Raw genomic sequence first — 23,102 nt, forward strand, 5'->3', positions numbered from 1 at the left:
TGTACTTCTAGAGGAGATAGTGTGTACTTCTGGAGGAGAGAGTGTGTACTTCTAGAGGAGAGAGTGTGTACTTCTGGAGCAGAGAGTGTGTACTTCTAGAGGAGAGAGTGTGTACTTCTAGAGGAGAGAGTGTGTACTTCTAGAGGAGAGAGTGTGTACTTCTAGAGGAGAGAGTGTGTACTTCTAGAGGAGAGAGTGTGTACTTATAGAGTGTGTACTTCTAGAGGAGAGAGTGTGTTCTTCTGGAGGAGAGAGTGTGTACTTCTGGAGGAGAGAGTGTGTACTTCTGGAGGAGAGAGTTTGTACTTCTAGAGGAGATAGTGTGTACTTCTGGAGGAGAGAGTGTGTACTTCTAGAGGAGAGAGTGTGTACTTCTGGAGCAGAGAGTGTGTACTTCTAGAGGAGAGAGTGTGTACTTCTAGAGGAGAGAGTGTGTACTTCTGGAGGAGAGAGTGTGTACTTCTAGAGGAGAGAGTGTGTACTTCTGGAGGAGATAGTGTGTACTTCTGGAGGAGAGAGTGTGTACTTCTGGAGGAGAGAGTGTGTACCTCTGGAGGAGAGAGTGTATACTTCTGGAGGAGAGAGTGTGTACTTCTAGAGGAGAGAGTGTGTACTTCTGGAGGAGAGACTGTGTACTTCTGGAGGAGAGAGTGTGTACTCCTAGAGGAGAGAGTGTGTATTTCTAGAGAAGATAGTGTGTATTTCTAGAGGAGAGAGTGTGTACTTCTGGAGGAGAGATCGTTTACTTCTAGAGGAGAGATTGTGTACTTCTAGAGGAGATAGTGTGTACTTCTGGAGGAGAGAGTGTGTACTTCTGGAGGAGAGAGTGTGTACTTCTGGAGGAGAGAGTGTATACTTCTGGAGGAGAGAGTGTGTACTTCTGGAGGAGAGAGTGTGTACTTCTGGAGGAGAGAGTGTATACTTCTGGAGGAGAGAGTGTATACTTCTGGAGGAGAGAGTGTGTACTTCTGGAGGAGAGAGTGTGTACTTCTGGAGGAGAGAGTGTATACTTCTGGAGGAGAGAGTGTGTACTTCTGGAGGAGAGAGTGTGTACTTCTGGAGGAGAGAGTGTGTACTTCAGGAGGAGAGAGTGTATACTTCTGGAGGAGAGAGTGTGTACTTCTGGAGGAGAGAGTGTATACTTCTGGAGGAGAGAGTGTGTACTTCTGGAGGAGAGAGTGTGTATTTCTAGCCTCAATAACATAAGGGATTCTGCTGCTGCCATGTTTATCATGAAGTTCACTCTGAATCCAATCTTGCATTTTCCGGGTGAAATTAGTTGAAAAATGATTGTAATTGTAATACTTTTTAAGTCCAACTATTTCCAAAGAAACTAATTCAACACTGAACTTTTTGGGGAAAAGTTGAGGAATAATTGAAATCCTATTTCCGTGACTCCCCGTGTGTCTTTTGATCTCAGCACGCGCTCCTCTGGCTCTTGATGATGCTCGCGTACTTGACTCATCTTTGCATTAGCCGCTCACACGGAACAATGAGAAACCTCCTTGTTTTGGGCTCCAGTTTTCCACAGAAGCAGATTTAGGGCACCTCCTGCTGTTCCCTTTCTTCACTCCTCGCGCTCTTCTCAGCTCCTTTGCTTCCCAAAATCGGTCCGGTTTTGTGACGGTGCCACCGGAGCAGTGCGGGGCCACAGCTGAACCAGCGAGACAAGCATATTAATGCCATCTCAGCAGGAAAAAGCCCATTATGTGGCTACAAATAGGGCACATTTTGCCAAATCTTGACATGGGCAGCGTTTGCAGGCGGCTGAGGACGAGGAGTGGGAGTCGGCAGGTTCTGCTGACGGATCAAGGCGGCTTTAGTGAGAAGGAGAAGACGCCTCTGAGGAAATACTGCCATCATTTAGGTTTGGAGCTGAACATTAGGAAAAGTAAGTAACTATTCAAGTAGTTTCCCCGATGCCTAAAGCCACGGGGTCAAACCAGGGCGGGGTCAAACCAGGGCGGGGTCATACCAGGGCGGAGTCAAACCAGAAACACCTGCTTGACTCAGGGCAGTGCCGTGATGTCTCAAAGCACTTAAAGGCGCAATGGACGATTTTTCGGCGATTTGAGAACGCAGGCGGAAGTGCACATGCCACTCCCCCGTGTGGACTGATACATCACACGTGTGTTTGTTTATTAGCGCGACGGATCACAACGCATCTCTCGTCTCCTGTAGATTTCCGTCTCTTCTGAGTCAGCTCTTTCTCCGTCTTCATTTTGTCCCGTACACTGAGGGAACTATATTATGATAGATCAATGCGCTTAGACACGTGGAAACATGCTGCTCTCGGGGGACGAGCCACACACGGCTGCCGGTGAACGAGGCTCTGCAGGTGAACGAGGCTCTGCAGGTGAACGAGGCTCTGCAGGTGAACCAGGCTCTGCAGGTGAACGAGGCTCTGCAGGTGAACCAGGCTCTGCAGGTGAACCAGGCTCTGCAGGTGAACCAGGCTCTGCAGGTGAACCAGGCTCTGCAGGTGAACCAGGCTCTGCAGGTGAACCAGGCTCTGCAGGTGAACCAGGCTCTGCAGGTGAACCAGGCTCTGCAGGTGAACCAGGCTCTGCAGGTGAACCAGGCTCTGCAGGTGAACCAGGCTCTGCAGGTGAGCAGTAGGTGCGTTTTATGATTGACACGTGGCAGGACTAATGGACAGTCCACGCCACGAGGAAATAAGACTCAGATTTGGGCCAAAGAAATCGTCCATTCAACCTTTAAGCTAAGTTCATTTATTTGTCCTCTGCATTTGACCTGGGGCCCCCGACACTGCAGGCCCAGGGCCCCACATGGTCTCCAGAGCTTGAGCTAAGCTTGGTCAGACTTGGGGCCTTAGCTGGAGGATGTTTGTGCATCTGTTGAAAATGCAATGGCCACTAGAGGCAGCACACGCTCAGTGATTTATCCAAACATGTCAATCATGTTGAAACGAGGCTGTGGCACTTCTGACTGAACTAGTGCTGAGCATCTTAAATTCTCCATCTATTTAATATTAGGTTTACAGGTGCAGCCGGTGGTGGAGTGGTTAAGTCACTGCACATATGCCAGGCTCCACGTGCAGACGCAGTGTCGTGAGTTTGAATCCCGACAGTTTGCTGCATGTCCTCCCTTCTCTCTCATCAATAGAGGACGACACAATCCCACAGTCCAGATCCTTCTTCAGACAGAGAACCCCAAAACCAACGCTCGTTACTTTAAATAATAACGAATAAAATAAATAAAATAAGAATGAGTTCATAAAGAGAAGATCAAGGTCAAAACAATGAATCCTTGAAATGTATTGAACTGATTTGTTTTCTAGAATTAAGTCACAAAACAATAGTATTGGCAAAACGTCATCTTCTTAAATCGACATGAAACTCTCACGTGGATCCAGGAGGCTCAGTCCTGCCAAAGTCTGAGGATCACAGCGGATTATGCAGATCACAACATTCAGAGATTTAGTAATGATTTCATCTGCAGAGCTTCAAACTCTGAAACGTGACAAATATAAAAGTCTAGAGCTGCAGAATGTGTGGTTTGTTCAAGTGATGAACACTGCATTTATTTGGATCTCACACATTAGAACTTGTGACTTTTCTGTGTGACGTGTTGAGGAAATGAATTGTCGGAGCAACCACAGAGAAACTACGTTCAGTTTACATTTCATGAAGTTATCGTGAGCGAGACGGGGAAAAGCAAAGAAGCAGGTTTATCAGTTAATATTACAGTGTGTCAGTGCATCACCTCTATCCTCTGGGCTCTGGAGTGAGAAGCAGGGATCGTTGCCATAGCGATGCCTAAAAGTTGTTTGATTATTGCTCTTTGTATAAGTCTAAAGAAAAGGCGGCTCACGCTGCATCAGCACGAGAGCAGCCGCAGCTCCTTCTTCACACGGGACTATTTTTAGCCGTGGAGAAGGTGGAAGGAGCAGCAGAAGTGGATTACCAGGATCACACCGGCTCCGACTGGAATCAAGTTTGTTTTGTGCTGAAATGAACGGTGCGGCTCCTCTGGGGGCCCCGGAGCCGAGCGCTGAAGTTCTGCAGCTGCTACATTGTGATGGTAATGCTCTGAACCATTGTGAGTATACAGCTGTGTGTCTACCTGGCTACAGGAGACACTGTTGCCCTGGTAACAGGCAGAGGGTGTTAACGCAGCAGACTTTAGTGCTGCTACATGAAAGAGCTCGTCTGATGCGTTTCAAGTACACAAAACAGTTCCACCAAAAACACATGAAGTACCTTTACTACCAGCGTCTGGACTGTAAAACACACAGTACTTTATCAGGACGGTGAGAATATATCTTACACTTTATTCCTAAATATTCTATCTAGAACCTTCAGTTATTTGGTCGATTATATATTTAAAATGACTAATTGTTTGACTAGTCGACTAATACAATAATAGCTGACTACTAAAATAATCCTTAGTTACAGCCTGAGCCTCAGTAAAAAGGTTAAAGGCTGTTTATATCACAGATAAACAGAATATAAGATGATATCAAATCTAAAATGTTGTTCATATTCAAATCTTTTCTTTTTCTGAAATGCACCAAATCTGTGATCAGAATATTAAACATATTATTACTATTATTAATATTTAAATCTAGCTCGAGAGTTTTGATTCAATTTCCAGTGTTGAGCCTGAACGTGTTCATAATTTCGGTGAACGTGAACTGAACGCACTGTATCACTGCTGAAGAACGATACTGTGAACGGCACCTTCATTCTTTTTCATTTCGTTCAATAAAGTGTCAGATTTCTAGAGACTTCCAGGCGAAAAAAAACACTGTTAAGTTGCCCAAAAAGAGCCTGGCGAGTGTGAGAGCTCCAGTTGTAGAGGCCGTTATGCGTGTCGCACCGAACTGCACATGTGCATCGAAACAAAAAGCAGCAGGAGTCGCCCTACGAGCAGTTACATGAGTTTTATGATGCGGTCGGTGAGGATGGAACAATCTAACATTTCTGTGCAAACTTTGCCTCTGGGGAAGTCTGTCCCTTCAATGTGAAAGTAAATCCTGGGTGAGGATTCAAAATTGGATATGAAGATGAAATCTGACACATATTTTCAGCAATAAACTAATAAAATAATTGCTGCTGTGGTTGTATTTGGGCTGTGGAAATAATGTACAAACATTATAGCATCATATTGGTCCGGCTGTGGTCCCACAGTGGTCCTGCAGTGGTCCCGCTGTGGTTCCACAATGGTCCCGCTGTGGTCCCACAGTGGTCCCGCTGTGGCCCTGCTGTTGTCCCGCTGTGGTCCCGCTGTGGTCCCACAGTGGTCCTGCAGTGGTCCCGCTGTGGTCCTGCTGTGGTCCCGCTGTGGTCCCGCTGTGGTCCCACTGAGGATTTCCCTATGGGGACAATAAAGTGTACCTTAAATCTTACATTTTATATATTTTATGCTACAGCAGATTTAAATTGTTACTCTTTTTGACTTAAATATGTTGTTTTATCATTGTTCATTGTTTTATGTTGCACTGAATCACTAAAGCGAGATCCTGTGTTTGTGAATTCTGTTCAGTGACATTAAACCTTTTCTGATCGAATGTTTTATTTTGAAGGACATTTGGCAGTTTTATTTGTTTAATGTCATTTTAAACTTAAGACTGGGAGATAGAACCCCACTGGAGCGTCACATGAAGCTGAGCTGTTTGTGGACTCACTGTCACCAACACCAAATGTGAGAGTAAATAAAGCCTCTCCCTGTGGATTTATTTCAACGTCGCTCAAGTCAAAAAGTGAAATCTGTTTTATAGACTTAATGAAAGTGGGAAAAGAAAGCTGTTTTGTGGATGAGAAATTGAAGACTTTTATTGTAACTTTTCCAGCTCCAGAACTGCCCATCGTGGAGCGGCGGAACTGGCTCGTGCATCAGCATTACATCCGCAAAGACTACGACACGTGTAAGGTGAGCGTGTCCTGTGTACTTGAAATACTGCATAATGTACTTGAAATACTGCGTACTGTACTATACTGCGTACTGTACTTGAAATACTGCATAATGTACTTGAAATACTGCGTACTGTACTATACTGCGTACTGTACTTGAAATACTGCATAATGTACTTGAAATACTGCGTACTGTACTATACTGCGTACTGTACTTGAAATACTGCGTACTGTACTTGAAATACTGCGTACTGTACTATACTGCGTACTGTACTATACTGCGTACTGTACTTGAAATACTGCGTACTGTACTTGAAATACTGCGTACTGTACTATACTGCGTACTGTACTATACTGCGTACTGTACTTGAAATACTGCATAATTTACTTGAAATACTGCGTACTGTACTATACTGCGTACTGTACTTGAAATACTGCGTACTGTACTTGAAATACTGCGTACTGTACTTGAAATACTGCATAATGTACTTGAAATACTGCGTACTGTACTATACTGCGTACTGTACTTGAAATACTGCGTACTGTACTTGAAATACTGCGTACTGTACTTGAAATACTGCGTACTGTACTATACTGCGTACTGTACTATACTGCGTACTGTACTTGAAATACTGCGTACTGTACTATACTGCGTACTGTACTTGAAATACTGCGTACTGTACTTTAAATACTGCGTACTGTTTTCACATGACGTCTCTTCCTGTGCAGACCATCATCAAAGAACAACTGCAAGAAACCAACGGAATGTGTGAATATGCCATCTATGTACAAGGTATACTTCAGTTCTATGTACAAGGTATACTTCAGTTCTATGTACAAGGTATACTTCAGTTCTATGTACAAGGTATACTTCAGTTCTATGTACAAGGTATACTTCAGTTCTATGTACAAGGTATACTTCAGTTCTATGTACAAGGTATACTTCAGTTCTATGTACAAGGTATACTTCAGTTCTATGTACAAGGTATACTTCAGTTCTATGTACAAGGTATACTTCAGTTCTATGTACAAGGTATACTTCAGTTCTATGTACAAGGTATACTTCAGTTCTATGTACAAGGTATACTTCAGTTATATGTACAAGGTATACTTCAGTTATATGTACAAGGTATACTTCAGTTCTATGTACAAGGTATACTTCAGTTACTCACGAGCGCAGTACTCCAAAACGTGAAACACGGAACAAAAATCAGGCACAGCCCCTATAAATGAATCTGTCCTTCCTCTGTCCCTCCTCTGTCTCTCCTCTGTCCTTCCTCTGTCCCTCCTCTGTCTCTCCTCTGTCCTTCCTCTGTCCCTCCTCTTTGCCTCCTCTGTCCCTCCTCTGTCCCTCCTCTGTCTCTCCTCTGTCCTTCCTCTGTCCCTCCTCTTTGCCTCCTCTGTCTCTCCTCTGTCCCTTCTCTGTCCCTCCTCTGTCCCTTCTCTGTCCCTTCTCTGTCCCTCCTCTGTCCCTTCTCTGTCCCTCCTCTGTCTCTCCTCTGTCCCTCCTCTGTCTCTCCTCTGTCCCTCCTCTGTCTCTCCTCTGTCCCTTCTCTGTCCCTCCTCTGTCCCTCCTCTGTCTCTCCTCTGTCCCTTCTCTGTCCCTTCTCTGTCCCTCCTCTGTCTCTCCTCTGTCCCTTCTCTGTCCCTCCTCTGTCCCTTCTCTGTCCCTCCTCTGTCCCTCCTCTGTCTCTCCTCTGTCCCTTCTCTGTCCCTTCTCTGTCCCTTCTCTGTCCCTCCTCTGTCTCTCCTCTGTCCCTTCTCTGTCCCTCCTCTGTCCCTTCTCTGTCCCTCCTCTGTCCCTCCTCTGTCTCTCCTCTGTCCCTTCTCTGTCCCTCCTCTGTCCCTTCTCTGTCCCTCCTCTGTCTCTCCTCTGTCCCTTCTCTGTCCCTCCTCTGTCTCTCCTCTGTCCCTTCTCTGTCCCTCCTCTGTCCTTCCTCTGTCCCTCCTCTGTCCCTTCTCTGTCCCTCCTCTGTCTCTCCTCTGTCCCTTCTCTGTCCCTCCTCTGTCTCTCCTCTGTCCCTCCTCTGTCTCTCCTCTGTCCCTTCTCTGTCCCTCCTCTGTCCCTTCTCTGTCCCTCCTCTGTCCCTCCTCTGTCTCTCCTCTGTCCCTTCTCTGTCCCTTCTCTGTCCCTTCTCTGTCCCTCCTCTGTCTCTCCTCTGTCCCTTCTCTGTCCCTCCTCTGTCCCTTCTCTGTCCCTCCTCTGTCCCTCCTCTGTCTCTCCTCTGTCCCTTCTCTGTCCCTCCTCTGTCCCTTCTCTGTCCCTCCTCTGTCTCTCCTCTGTCCCTTCTCTGTCCCTCCTCTGTCTCTCCTCTGTCCCTTCTCTGTCCCTCCTCTGTCCTTCCTCTGTCCCTCCTCTGTCCCTTCTCTGTCCCTCCTCTGTCTCTCCTCTGTCCCTTCTCTGTCCCTCCTCTGTCTCTCCTCTGTCCCTTCTCTGTCCCTCCTCTGTCTCTCCTCTGTCCCTCCTCTGTCCCTCTTCCTTTTAAAAGACATAATCCTCTGATTATGTGTGGACATGGTATAAACATACACATCATTTCAACTTGAATTATTACGGTTATTTCCAGCTTATCTGCATTTATATTGTTGCATTTTTGATAGGCTCACAGCTGATCTGGAGGCGGGGGGGGGTTCTCTCTGCACTTCAGTTAGTGTGGAGTTAGGCAAGTGCATTACCCACAATGCATTTCACTGTAATCTTTTCAAATGCCACAGCACTTCTGCCTTAGCGCCTTAGCAGCGACCGCTAACAGGAAACAATGGAAAGGAACGTCTTAACATTTAAACTGTAATAAACTCCGTGATCTAAAGACAATCCAACATGCTCTGTTTGCAAAGGGTTTCACTTCCCACAGATACAATATTGATAGTTCTTGGTTTATTTGACCTATAATCTCCCCCTGCTGCCCCCTACTGCCCCCTGCTGCTACCCACCTTTATAACTGCCGAGGAGCACGTTTTTTTGGAGGTGCTACAACATGGGATGGTTGAAGGTGTGACATTAGCATAATACCTCCCCTTTAAAGTCTTGAACCCCACATTTACATGAAGGCGTGGCCCACATCTGCTCCTGGACCACACGCTGCTACTTAACGTGCTACTCGCTCCACATTTGTCCTTTTTCTTCTCACCGCAGCGTTAATCTTACGTCTGGAGGGGAAGATCCAACAGTCCCTGGAGCTGTTTCAGAGCTGCGCCATCCTTAATCCGGCCAGTGCTGACAACCTCAAGCAAGTGGCCCGCTCGCTGTAAGTCCTCCGCCCTCCGCCCGCCCTCCACCCGCCGCTCGCCGCTCGCCGAACGCTGGCTCTTGAGCTCAAAAGACATCAGAGAAAGTATAGAGCCAGAGATAAGAAGCCGCCCAGAGCCACAGCTGACCTCAGACACATCTTAAAGGGGATAAGTCGCGCCACTTTCTTGGTGTTGAATAGCAAGTGGTGGCATTTGGCGGTTTATAAAGTATGGCAGCATAATAAGCAGTGTTAGGAATAACAGCATTACTTATGGTAACGTGTGGTAACGCTCTCATACGTTCACAGTAACGATGAGAGCGTTACCACACGTTACCGTAATTGTTAGTAATGATCTCATCGTTACTGTCAACGTAACGATGAGCGTATTACTAACGGTTACGGTAACGTGTGGTAACGCTCTCATCGTTACTGTCAATGTAACGCGACTCGTTATTTTACCGTGAGTCACAATAGCAGCTTAAGCGCGATACGCAACATGCTTTTCTCTTATGTATGAGTGGGTTTTATGAATATATAATAGTTATTATTGGGATTGCCACGTGCATTTGGATTTTGGATCTGCTTCATCTGATCATTCATTTGGACGGCTGGATTGAAGAGAAGATATATTTGCTTGATGTCGTATGTAGGTCGCATTCACGTGAGTTGGAAACACAGTTCAGATCATAACTGTAGCGTACAGGCTGAGCTTTTGAGGGTTTGGGGTATTTGGTTCCTGCTTAAAGTGTCGGGTTCATGTCATATCATTAATTGTACATAAAAATAGGTACTTTTTAAGGTTTTTTCAAAAATGTGTACATCTCGTCCACACAACGTTTGAATACCGGTTAAAGCTATTTTTTAAATGTATTAGTTTATTTTTTCTTATTTCTGTGTAAAATCTGCTAACACAGTAGTTTACACTTCTTCAGTTTTCTCTCAAATATTTAAACATAAATTGCAAATCTAACGTTTGATATTTTACCTTCCACTGTCCTCCGGCTGTGATCAGAGCATTATGATTTTACGTTGATCTAATCAGCAAATATATACTTTATAGCAATGTAAAGCGATCTATTCTGGGCATTATTATTTAGATTGATGTTATGAGCACGTTTCATTAGCTGATATTGCAATCCTTGTATGAGCTGGATTAAAAAGTCATGTTGAAATGTTTGCTGTTTAGATTCCTCCTGGGAAAGCACAAAGCAGCCATCGAGTTCTACCACGAAGCCGCCAAACTCAACCACACAGACTGGGTAACAAAGTTTTCTCATCGTTCTAGACGTTTCTACACGTTAGTACATCTACAGAGGATGTGAAACGCACTAATCTGCATAATATGCAAGAGAGGAACACTTGATCAGTGGCACTAACACTGAAATAACCCGCTGTCTCTTTAGTGCTGCTTGAATCTGTTTGAACATGTTTACCTCATGTTTACCTCATGTTTAAACATGTTTACCTCATGTTTACCTCATGTTTACCTCATGTTTACCTCATGTTTAAACATGTTTACCTCATGTTTAAACATGTTTACCTCATGTTTACCTCATGTTTGAACATGTTTACCTCATGTTTACCTCATGTTTACCTCATGTTTACCTCATGTTTACCTCATGTTTAAACATGTTTACCTCATGTTTAAACATGTTTACCTCATGTTTACCTCATGTTTGAACATGTTTACCTCATGTTTACCTCATGTTTACCTCATGTTTACCTCATGTTTAAACATGTTTACCTCATGTTTACCTCATGTTTAAACATGTTTACCTCATGTTTAAACATGTTTACCTCATGTTTAAACATGTTTACCTCATGTTTACCTCATGTTTACCTCATGTTTAAACATGTTTACCTCATGTTTAAACATGTTTACCTCATGTTTACCTCATGTTTACCTCATGTTTGAACATGTTTACCTCATGTTTACCTCATGTTTACCTCATGTTTAAACATGTTTACATCATGTTTACCTCATGTTTACCTCATGTTTACCTCATGTTTGAACATGTTTACCTCATGTTTACCTCATGTTTACCTCATGTTTAAACATGTTTACATCATGTTTACCTCATGTTTAAACATGTTTACCTCATGTTTACCTCATGTTTGAACATGTTTACCTCATGTTTACCTCATGTTTACCTCATGTTTAAACATGTTTACCTCATGTTTACCTCATGTTTGAACATGTTTACCTCATGTTTACCTCATGTTTACCTCATGTTTAAACATGTTTACCTCATGTTTACCTCATGTTTAAACATGTTTACCTCATGTTTACCTCATGTTTAAACATGTTTACCTCATGTTTACCTCATGTTTAAACATGTTTACCTCATGTTTAAACATGTTTACCTCATGTTTACCTCATATTTACCTCATGTTTACCTCATGTTTACCTCATATTTACCTCATGTTTACCTCATGTTTACCTCATGTTTAAACATGTTTACCTCATGTTTACCTCATGTTTAAACATGTTTACCTCATGTTTACCTCATATTTACCTCATGTTTACCTCATGTTTACCTCATGTTTAAGCATGTTTACCTCATGTTTACCTCATGTTTACCTCATGTTTAAACATGTTTACCTCATGTTTACCTCATGTTTACCTCATGTTTACCTCATGTTTACCTCATGTTTAAACATATTTACCTCATGTTTACCTCATGTTTTCCTCATGTTTAAACATGTTTACCTCATGTTTACCTCATGTTTAAACATGTTTACCTCATATTTACCTCATGTTTACCTCATGTTTACCTCATGTTTAAACATGTTTACCTCATGTTTACCTCATGTTTACCTCATGTTTACCTCATATTTACCTCATATTTACCTCATGTTTACCTCATGTTTAAACATGTTTACCTCATGTTTACCTCATGTTTACCTCATGTTTACCTCATGTTTAAACATATTTACCTCATGTTTACCTCATGTTTTCCTCATGTTTAAACATGTTTACCTCATGTTTACCTCATGTTTAAACATGTTTACCTCATATTTACCTCATATTTACCTCATGTTTACCTCATGTTTAAACATGTTTACCTCATGTTTACCTCATGTTTACCTCATGTTTACCTCATATTTACCTCATATTTACCTCATGTTTACCTCATGTTTAAACATGTTTACCTCATGTTTACCTCATGTTTACCTCATGTTTACCTCATGTTTACCTCATGTTTACCTCATCAAATCAAATCAAATCAAATCAATTTATTTTTGTAAGGCCCAAAATCACAACAACAGTTGCCTCTGAGGGCCACAGGGAGAAATGAATCAACAATGTCTGTGGTGGCGATGGAGTCAGACAATGTCTGTGGTGGCGAGGGACGATGTCCCAGGGTCCTCTGTCCTTAGACTCTCCTTCTCGGCCAGGAAAAACTACAAAAAAAACCTCTTTGGGAAAAAAGCGTAGAAACCTGGAGGAGTTCCAGTGAAGGAGAGATCCGACTCTCACAGACGGACAGACGGACACGAGGAGACTGGAGCTGGACCCACTCTTCAGGCAGAAGAGGGACCGACTGAGGCGAACTGGACCCACTCTTCAGGCAGAAGAGGGACCGACTGAGGCGAACTGGACCCACTCTTCAGGCAGATGAGGGACCGTCGGAGTCGAGCAGGACCCACTCTTCAGGCAGATGAGGCACCGTCGGAGGCGAGCTGGACCCACTCTTCAGGTAGATGAGGGACCGACTGAGGCGAACTGGAGCCACTCTTCAGGCAGATGAGGGACCGTCCACATGGGGCAGGGACCACTTCACCAGGAGAGGGACATCTGGGTCCACAGGTCCTCAGGAGTGAGAGAAAGAAAAAGAAGGCGGTGAACAGTTTGCAAGTGGAATTAAAAAATAAATATTGTTTGATAGCATAAGTAGTCAGAAGAAGAGGATAGTGATCAAGCTGTCATACTTCCCCCAGCACAGTTACTCCTAGGGCAGCGTAGCTGAAGCTGTGGGTTTATCTTTCTGTTCCTAACTAGTCTGACCATAAGCGATTTCGAAGAGGAACGTTTTAAGCCTGGACTTAAATGAAGAGACTGTGTCAGCATATTTAACATGGGTCGGGAGCTGATTCCATAACACAGGGGCTTGGTAGCTAAACGCTCTACCTCCTACAGTACTTTTAGAGACTCTTGGCACCACCAGAAGGCCAGCATTCTGAGAGCGAAGAGCTCTGTTTGGATGATATGGTTCTATAGCATCTTTGAGGTAGGATGGGGCCATGTCATTTATGGCTTTGTAGGTCAAGAGTAGAATTTTGAATTTGATTCTGGACTCGACGGGGAGCCAGTGAAGAGACTTCAGCACTGGCGTAATGTGCTCTCTTCTTTTTTGTTCCTGTTAGTAATCTTGCTGCTGCACCTCATGTTTTCCTCATGTTTAAACATATTTACCTCATGTTTACCTCATGTTTTCCTCATGTTTAAACATGTTTACCTCATGTTTACCTCATGTTTAAACATGTTTACCTCATATTTACCTCATGTTTACCTCATGTTTACCTCATGTTTAAACATGTTTACCTCATATTTACCTCATGTTTACCTCATGTTTACCTCATGTTTAAACATGTTTACCTCATATTTACCTCATGTTTACCTCATGTTTACCTCATGTTTAAACATGTTTACCTCATATTTACCTCATATTTACCTCATGTTTACCTCATGTTTACCTCATGTCTGAGTGATGATTAAACCAAATAGAAAAACACATGTCACAATGGCAGATGTATGTGTTAAAAATGATATGAAAAGGATTATTGCACCATAAAGAATATAGATGCACAGTGCATAAACCTATTCATATGTTTCATTTTAAGTATTTAAAATCATTGACTTAATAAAAAAAGTAATTTCTTACTGTTTCTAACCATTGTCAGATTCAGTTTTTGTGACTTACTGCATTCAGAATATGTTCACGGCACTTTTGTTAAACAATAACCCCATAATGTGTTGTAATAACTCGAACGAAGGTTATTCAAATTTAACAATATACATTACATTACAACATACATACGTTTATATATAAACGTACACATGCGCACGCACACACGCGCACACACACGCACACACGCACGCACACGCAAGCACACACACACACACACACACACAAGCACACACACACATACGCACACACGCACGCACACACGCACATGCACACACACACGCACATACGCACACACACGCGCACACACACGCGCACACACACGCACACGCACACACACACACACACAGTGTGGATCTAACCGCTGTCTTGTCCATGTTCCAGGAGATCTGTCATAATCTTGGAGTCTGTTACTTCTTCATAAAAGACCTCAAACATGTGAGTAATACTTCCATTGTTTCTTTGTGAATGATGAAGGCCACTTCACTCTGGAGAACCAGAAACACAAAGAACACATCTTTGGCGCTCAGACTTTGGTAGAAGACATCGTGATGATGAGCATGAGCTGACCAGATGTCACTTAAGTCACGTGTGACGTTTGGTTCACGTTCGAGTGGATCGGGACGGGACAGAAATGTCTCCACTGTCCTTAAGTGAACTGAACCAGTCCATTTGTGAGAATGATTGGACAGGAGTGAACTCAGACTCTGGTGATGCTGACTTTATCTGTTGAGCTCATGCTTTACAAAACAAAGCTAGCGCATGTCAGCATCAGCCGTTTCCTTTATCTTGATGCTTGACACTCACGTCTAGAACGAAAATAGTATATAATATAGTATAGTATATTTTCAGAGGATAATGCATCTTACATTATCCAAACCCAATGCCTTACATTAACAGACATTAAAACGCAGTGTAGAGGCACAAAGAAGTGAAGTAAATGCAGGAAATACTAAGGAGAAGCCAGTAGTTATTTAGCCTTGACTCTTTTATTGAAGTAGAAAGCATCAGTTCTGTTTGGGCGATGTCAGCGGCTCATAGACCTCTGGCTCTGGGCCCAGACACAGAACCTCAGCACAGACACACTCTGCTATTAACTGAAGTGTTCCCAAAGGCTCTAAAGTGAATCGGTTTGGGGGCCCAGGGCCAGTCAAAACGTGGCTTTAGGAGATGTCCTTTAAAGTGGCCGGGGCCGCGGCGGTGGGAGAGGATAGAAGGGGAGGTGGGGGGGAGGTTGGGCGTGGCACAAACATGGCACACTGGGCGGTGATTGGGTGCAGAGAGGTGTGATGTGCAGCCGGAGGAGGCGCTGGGGTCAGGATGAAGGCCGATGGGGCAGGAGAGGTCAGAGGAGATGTTCTGTTCCGTAACATCACCTTTCTATAGATTTGAACCATTTTTCATCTGTGTACTTCAGCTGTCTGGTCGTCAACACATTTTAATAATCAGATCATGTTTATAAGGGTGTTAATGAGGCTGTTATGAGGTTTCTTGCTTTTATGATTTTGTTTTAGGCTGAGGAGCATCTGAACGCGGCGCTGCAGTTAAACAAACACGACCGCTCTTTCCTGATGCTGGGGAAGGTCCACCTGCAGGCGGGGGACACGGACAAGGCCATCGAGGTGTACAAGAGGGCCGTGGAGTGAGTTTAACCTTCTGGTCACATATCGTTTGCAGAAGCATCATTCACACTCGCTTCGGGAAACCTGTTTGATGAAACCACTTTCAGCCATGTAAATTGTGCCTTTACATTTTCAGTCATTATTCTTATCGGGTTCTTAACTCCTGCAATTCAAGAAAGAAAATTTACACGTTAATCATGGCTCAACACAAATTAATCAGTTTGTTCTGACCAAACGCTCTTTTAGATTTTGCCGAGGCATTTACCTGAGCAAAGGAGGAGAGCACAGGTCACACGGTCGAGCACAGGTCACACGGTCGAGCACAGGTCACACGGTCGAGCACAGGTCACACGGTCGAGCACAGGTCACACGGTCGAGCACATGTCACACGGTCGAGCACAGGTCACACGGTCGAGCACAGGTCACACGGTCGAGCACAGGTCACACGGTCGAGCACAGGTCACACGGTCGAGCACAGGTCACACGGTCGAGCACAGGTCACACGGTCGAGCACAGGTCACACGGTCGAGCACAGGTCACACGGTCGAGCACAGGTCACACGGTCGAGCACAGGTCACACGGTCGAGCACAGGTCACACGGTCGAGCACAGGTCACACGGTCGAGCACAGGTCACACGGTCGAGCACAGGTCACACGGTCGAGCACAGGTCACACGGTCGAGCACAGGTCACACGGTCGAGCACAGGTCACACGGTCGAGCACAGGTCACACGGTCGAGCACAGGTCACACGGTCGAGCACAGGTCACACGGTCGAGCACAGGTCACACGGTCGAGCACAGGTCACACGGTCGAGCACAGGTCACACGGTCGAGCACAGGTCACACGGTCGAGCACATGTCACACGGTCGAGCACAGGTCACACGGTCGAGCACAGGTCACACGGTCGAGCACAGGTCACACGGTCGAGCACAGGTCACACGGTCGAGCACAGGTCACACGGTCGAGCACAGGTCACACGGTCGAGCACAGGTCACACGGTCGAGCACAGGTCACACGGTCGAGCACAGGTCACACGGTCGAGCACAGGTCACACGGTCGAGCACAGGTCACACGGTCGAGCACAGGTCACACGGTCGAGCACAGGTCACACGGTCGAGCACAGGTCACACGGTCGAGCACAGGTCACACGGTCGAGCACAGGTCACACGGTCGAGCACAGGTCACACGGTCGAGCACAGGTCACACGGTCGAGCACAGGTCACACGGTCGAGCACAGGTCACACGGTCGAGCACATGTCACACGGTCGAGCACAGGTCACACGGTCGAGCACAGGTCACACGGTCGAGCACAGGTCACACGGTCGAGCACAGGTCACACGGTCGAGCACAGGTCACACGGTCGAGCACAGGTCACACGGTCGAGCACAGGTCACACGGTCGAGCACAGGTCACACGGTCGAGCACAGGTCACACGGTCGAGCACAGGTCACACGGTCGAGCACAGGTCACACGGTCGAGCACAGGTCACACGGTCGAGCACAGGTCACATGGTCGAGCACAGGTCACACAGCAAATGCCGCAAACTGCATGCTGGGGTGTGTCCAGCTCCTTCTTCATGGGCCGTGCATGATCGAGCTGCACATGAGGTGATGTCGTGGATGAACGTGACGTTTCCCTCATGGAGCTCGTTTGAGAAGCTCTGGATCAACGTATACGACACCGTCCAGTTCCTGCCAACATCCTGCAAATGAGGCGGCCATCTTGGTCACACCAGATTCTGACCACCAGATTCTGACCCAATAAAGCAGAACCAAACATTTCAGAGTGGCCTTTATTGTGACCAGCCTTAGGGTCTAAACACACTGTGTGTTCTGAGCGTGTGATGCAGAAGTGAATCAAAGCTGAACTTTTGGTGGCCGACGCGATAACCAATCAGAGATGATGCTCCAGTGCCGTATCTACACATTTCATTGTCTGGAAGAAGGACTAAAACAAGCTCTGCACTGGTGAAAACTCATCCAGAAGCAACTCTTGGAGCAAATGACAATATTTACTATGATTGTTGGGCTTTGTAAAGCAAAGTCTCTCCACCTGGTCTGCCATCGCACCAAGAGAACAACACACGGGGAAACACCACATCTCCACCAAAGTATCTGCCTTCAACTACACAGGGACATCTAGGGACGTCCGGCGCGAATGGGACGCCACAGTCTGAACGCACCTGTGCCATATCCACGCCGTCCTCAGCATCCGGACGTGCCACGCCTGTGTGGAAAAAGATTCATCTTTGAGTTCAACAAAAGTGTTGCCTTTATATTTTTGTTCCGTGTACTTTATCACCTCAAAGCACCCGTGGCTTGATTAGAGTGCATTAGTGCTTCCTCCTGTTGGGGTTAAATGAATGAAGTGGCCAAACAGTGAAGCTTTTAACCAGACTCTTCTGTCTGACCCACAGGTCGTCATTAAAGCTCCACAAACACATTCTCAGTCATTAGTGCCTTTTGGCCAGGATTTAGCAGAGAAAATAATGTTAACGAGAGCTGATGAAGTGATATTTGACGTGTCTTTATTCACATTGCAGATGTTCACAGGAGAACACAGACCTGCTGACCACACTCGGCCTGTTGTATTTACAGGTAGGACACAAACGTCTCTCTCTGTCTGCTCTTGACTGATGCAAACCAGAGTCAAATGAAACGTTCCTTCACAGACAAATGGATGGTGAAGCCAATCCTCATATTAAAGTTTATAACATGTTTATTTGAGGATCTTGATGTCCTCTTCACAGTCACAGTGTCGCCAGATTCTTTCTGAAGCGGATCTACACGTACCATGAGTTAGCCTTTAGCTCAGATGCCTGTTTCACACACCAATTATTACCAGTATTTAAATTAAACACACCCAACAGTGACTATTAACGAGGCTTTGACCTAAATGTCCCTTAAATCCTCCCGTATGTGATCGAAAGCATGAGCATCGAGTCTTCTCGTGTTAAAGTCCATAGAATGACATGGCTAACCCACATCACTGCGCCCCCTGCTGGATACAGGGAGGTTATTTCTTTACTCAAAACAGAACTTAACTTAGATTTAGTTGTTATCCAGACTTGGCTTTAGTAATTGATGTTGTACAACTTTAAATAATGTCTTAAAATGGTTTAAGGGTCTGTCAGCCTGGAATCTGGAACTTATTTATTTAAATATAATATTGTACAAAAGTGTTTCAAATCGAACGCGTGACTCTTTAGGTTAATCTGAAATTATTGCTTATTTTGAAGGGGACAAATATGTGGTTCCAAAATTTTGCATTAATTCCATTTTATGTGTTTTATTTCTGAAAATATCTTTATAAACATGCATGTTTGTGGATGGGTCACCACTCCACAGATCTGATCAGTACCTTGGCCTGATGGTGTTACCTGCTTGTGTCTGTGCTCATAGTTGGGTTTATTGTCTTGCTCTGAAACATTCTTAGCTGTAAGATCTCCTAAGCGACGAGCAGGTGGCAAACCCCCCCAAACATTACATTGTGCACCTTTAAAAAAAGTGATCATAAAAATCTAGTTATATAATATATATAATATTTAGTTGTATTTCTTTTTTCCAGCTTGGAAAATACCAGAAGGCATTTGAACATCTTGGCAATGCTCTGACTTTTGACCCCAGTAATTATAAGGTACAGTATCTGCTGCTGTGACACAGACTTCAGAGGTCTGTCTTTATATGCACTGAAACTATGTTTATTCATAATATATATGATTACTATATATTAATATTATAATATTAATATCATATGATTATAATTCAGGACTTAAACATGAAACAAGCATTGGATGTACAATAAATGACACGTCTGCAGTGGACGTAGGGTCAGCACCATCACTCATGATGTGATGAGGCTGAAGTGTCAGGGTTTGAACCACTGACCTTCAGGTGGTTAAGCTAAACACAAGCTAGGCTTAAAGTAGACTAATTTAGTGCTCTGCCTAATGTAAATGTAAAATCTGGCAGACAGTACTTACTGCACACAGTACTTATTGCACACAGTACTTATTGCACACACAGTACTTATTGCACACAGTACTTATTGCACACAGTACTTATTGCACACACAGTACTTATTGCACACACAGACACAGTACTTATTGCACACAGTACTTATTGCACACAGTACTTATTGCACACAGTACTTATTGCACACACAGTACTTATTGTACACACAGTACTTATTGCACACATTACTTATTGCACACAGTACTTACTGCACACAGTACTTATTGCACACAGTACTTATTGCACACAGTACTTATTGCACACAGTACTTATTGCACACACAGTACTTATTGCACACAGTACTTATTGCACACAGTACTTATTGCACACAGTACTTATTGCACACACAGTACTTATTGCACACAGTACTTATTGCACACAGTACTTATTGCACACACAGTACTTATTGCACACAGTACTTATTGCACACAGTACTTATTGCACACAGTACTTACTGCACACACAGTACTTATTGCACACAGTACTTATTGCACACAGTACTTATTGCACACAGTACTTATTGCACACAGTACTTACTGCACACACAGTACTTATTGCATACAGTACTTATTGCACACACAGTTCTTATTGCACACTGCTACTATAGGCTTTAACTTTCAGGCCTGACAGTTAGGACTGGCGTCCAACTCACACATATTAAACAATATATATATATATATACATATATACATATATACATATATATTCTCTAAACGGACCGTAACATGTTTTTGCATTTTTTTATTGTAGAAATAATAAGATAATGTATTAATAAACACATAATAAGCATAATCATCTTAGCATTAGAAATGACAGCAGAAAATGAAGCGTAAAAGCCTGAAAACAGTGCCAGGAGAACCTGAGGGATAAACAGGGCCAAAGAAGACTAAGCCGAGGCTAAATCTGGACTAAACGTGGCTAAAGAAGACGATAAACTAGGCCTAGATCAGATATGACATGTCCATGAATATGACATGTGTGCTCTTCGGTAGGCCATCCTGGCAGCTGGCAGCATGATGCAGACCCACGGCGACTTCGACGTGGCCATGAACAAGTACCGCGTGGCAGCCAGCACGGTGCCCGAGAGCCCCCCGCTGTGGAACAACATCGGCATGTGCTTCTTTGGCAAAAAGAAATATGTGGCTGTGAGTGACTGGGAAAAATGCCTTTTTATCACGCACTAAATCACAACTAAAGTGTCCGAAAGTGCTGATGGAGGAATAAACACAGCAGTGATGCAAACTGGAACATGAGCCGCTGCAGCATGACTTCTACACTGCCTTATGTCTCTTCCTTCTCTCTCCCCATTTCACACTACAGCTGTACTGTCAAATAAAACCTTCAGGTAAAAAATATATATATATATAGTTTTAAATTAAACATTAAATGATCACAGCTCTTAGTGCTGAATAAAATAAACAGTTTGCTATTGTTTTGTCAGAAAGTATAAAACCACTTCATCTGTGTTTATGGTTATAAGATAAGATAAGATAAGATATTCCTTTATTGTCCCACATGGGGAAATTTCATTGTTGCAACGCAGGAAGATACAGAGGTAGATACAGAAGAAAAGAACAGATCACTTATAGGAAGTTTGAAAAACACTCTCAGTAGAAGATCTCCTATAAACAAAAACTCCCATAGACAAAACCTCCCATTTCCCAACAAGGGATGGAGGGGAAAATAATAAATATAATAAAGATAAAAATAAATAAATAAATACCATTGCAAATTATTTCATCACTTATGATTTTATACCTCCACTTTTCATTCACACTACAGGACATTCCATCAGTTTTGACTTATAAAATTAAATTCTATCAACTGTCTTTTTTATTTTATTTCTTTAAATACGTTGGGCCACATCGTAGTTTTTTCCTTTAAGGCTGAAATAAGTGTTTTATTAGTTTACAGTCTGGAGTTTCTCTTAAGTCCATTAAACTGCTCTAAGGTGTGAACTATTTAACTCATATTTAGCATATCTGTTCATGTCCCTGTGGGTCATCCAACTCTGATTAGCATACTCTGATTAGCATACTCTGATTACCATACTCTGATTAGCACTACAGTTTCCTTGTTTTGGCTCGGGTGAAAGGTCAAGCTTCAGTCCAGTTGACAGAATTCACCTTCTTTTGCTCTGGACTGACATGAGCTCAGACATCTTCTCGTCATGTTCCTGTTCCAATGATTGTTTTTCAGATGATTTCTCAAGTGAGGAAGGAAAATGACTCAAATCAATGTCTGGATATTTTACAATTTGCTGTTACTCAAGGCTTCCAAAAAAACCTTCTTAGCAGTTTAATTTTCTTGACGCCGCTCATCCCACACGATTACTTCATTTGATGTGCATTTATTAATATCTTCTCCACCTGCATTCCCAGGGTTCACTCTGGGGCTGGAGCAGCTTTTAAAATCTTTTAATTTAATTTCAAGTCAAATATAAACTTTTTTCACTTAAAAAATAAACATAACACAATAAAACAGAGAACGAGACAGAGTCAGCATAAAAACAATATAAGTGGACTAACAAATTTATCCCATTTCAAATTTAGTCCAAATCTAATCCTCTGGTCCAGTCTTGTTTGTTGAGTCTGTGTTAGTGACGACCTTTCCCCTGCAGCCAGAGGTCATTGTGTCCACGGCTGGAGTTTTAAGGCCCAAAAACAGATCTGAAATGGTGTGGGATGAATCCGATTTGTTCAAATAAATCCGATATGTCTCTGTAACGCTCCAGAGCGTTCGTACTGTGACCGTGTTCGTGGAGAATGTGAAGGAGTTTTCCGAGTGCTCCCGGTGCAATGACGAGGCCGAGTCACACGCCTTTTATACTTACATGTGACGTGTTCTTTTGTGCTCATGCGCCACACATCGAGCTGCTTTCTGTTCACACACGCACGCACACGCACACACACGCACGCACACACACACACACACACACACACACACACACACATACACATACACACATACACACATACGCACGCACACACACACACACACACATACACACATACACATACACACATACACACATACATACGCACACACGCACACACACACACACACACACACATACAGACACACTCTTATCTTCTCTGTTCTCCTCACAGGCCATCAGCTGCCTGAAGAGGGCGCACTACCTGTCTCCCTTTGACTGGAAGGTGCTGTACAACCTGGGGCTGGTGCACCTGACCATGCAGCAGTTCGCCTCAGCCTTCCACTTCCTCAGCGCCGCCATCAACCTGCACCCGCGCATGGGCGAGCTCTACATGCTGCTGGCAGGTACTGGAGGGACAGATTCACATTCTATTATACGGTTTTGCTTTTATTTTGGTAACTTCCTGTGTGACTGGAAGTAGATGTGAAACGGAAATCTACTTGACAGTAAAAGAAAAGACCCAAAGTAAACGACGGTTAATGGTAAAAACATGGACAAAACATGTTGAG

At 44.0% G+C, this 23,102-nt stretch overlaps 1 protein-coding gene across 1 annotated transcript in view; it reads left to right on the forward strand.

The window, feature by feature from the left end:
* The window catches only part of LOC140381393 (BBSome complex member BBS4-like), a 41,639-nt gene that overhangs the window by 8,690 nt on the left and 9,847 nt on the right, over positions 1-23,102 (forward strand). Inside the window, 10 exon segments of the mRNA XM_072465442.1 lie at positions 5,816-5,895; positions 6,606-6,669; positions 9,013-9,124; positions 10,296-10,368; positions 14,404-14,457; positions 15,534-15,661; positions 18,185-18,239; positions 19,210-19,278; positions 20,648-20,800; positions 22,766-22,937. Of these exon segments, the coding sequence (XP_072321543.1) occupies positions 5,816-5,895; positions 6,606-6,669; positions 9,013-9,124; positions 10,296-10,368; positions 14,404-14,457; positions 15,534-15,661; positions 18,185-18,239; positions 19,210-19,278; positions 20,648-20,800; positions 22,766-22,937 (960 nt within the window).

Source organism: Eucyclogobius newberryi, unplaced genomic scaffold, assembly GCF_026437365.1.
Source record: "Eucyclogobius newberryi isolate DKJ021-1_F unplaced genomic scaffold, fEucNew1.0.hap1 SCAF_5, whole genome shotgun sequence".
NCBI lineage: Eukaryota > Metazoa > Chordata > Actinopteri > Gobiiformes > Gobiidae > Eucyclogobius > Eucyclogobius newberryi.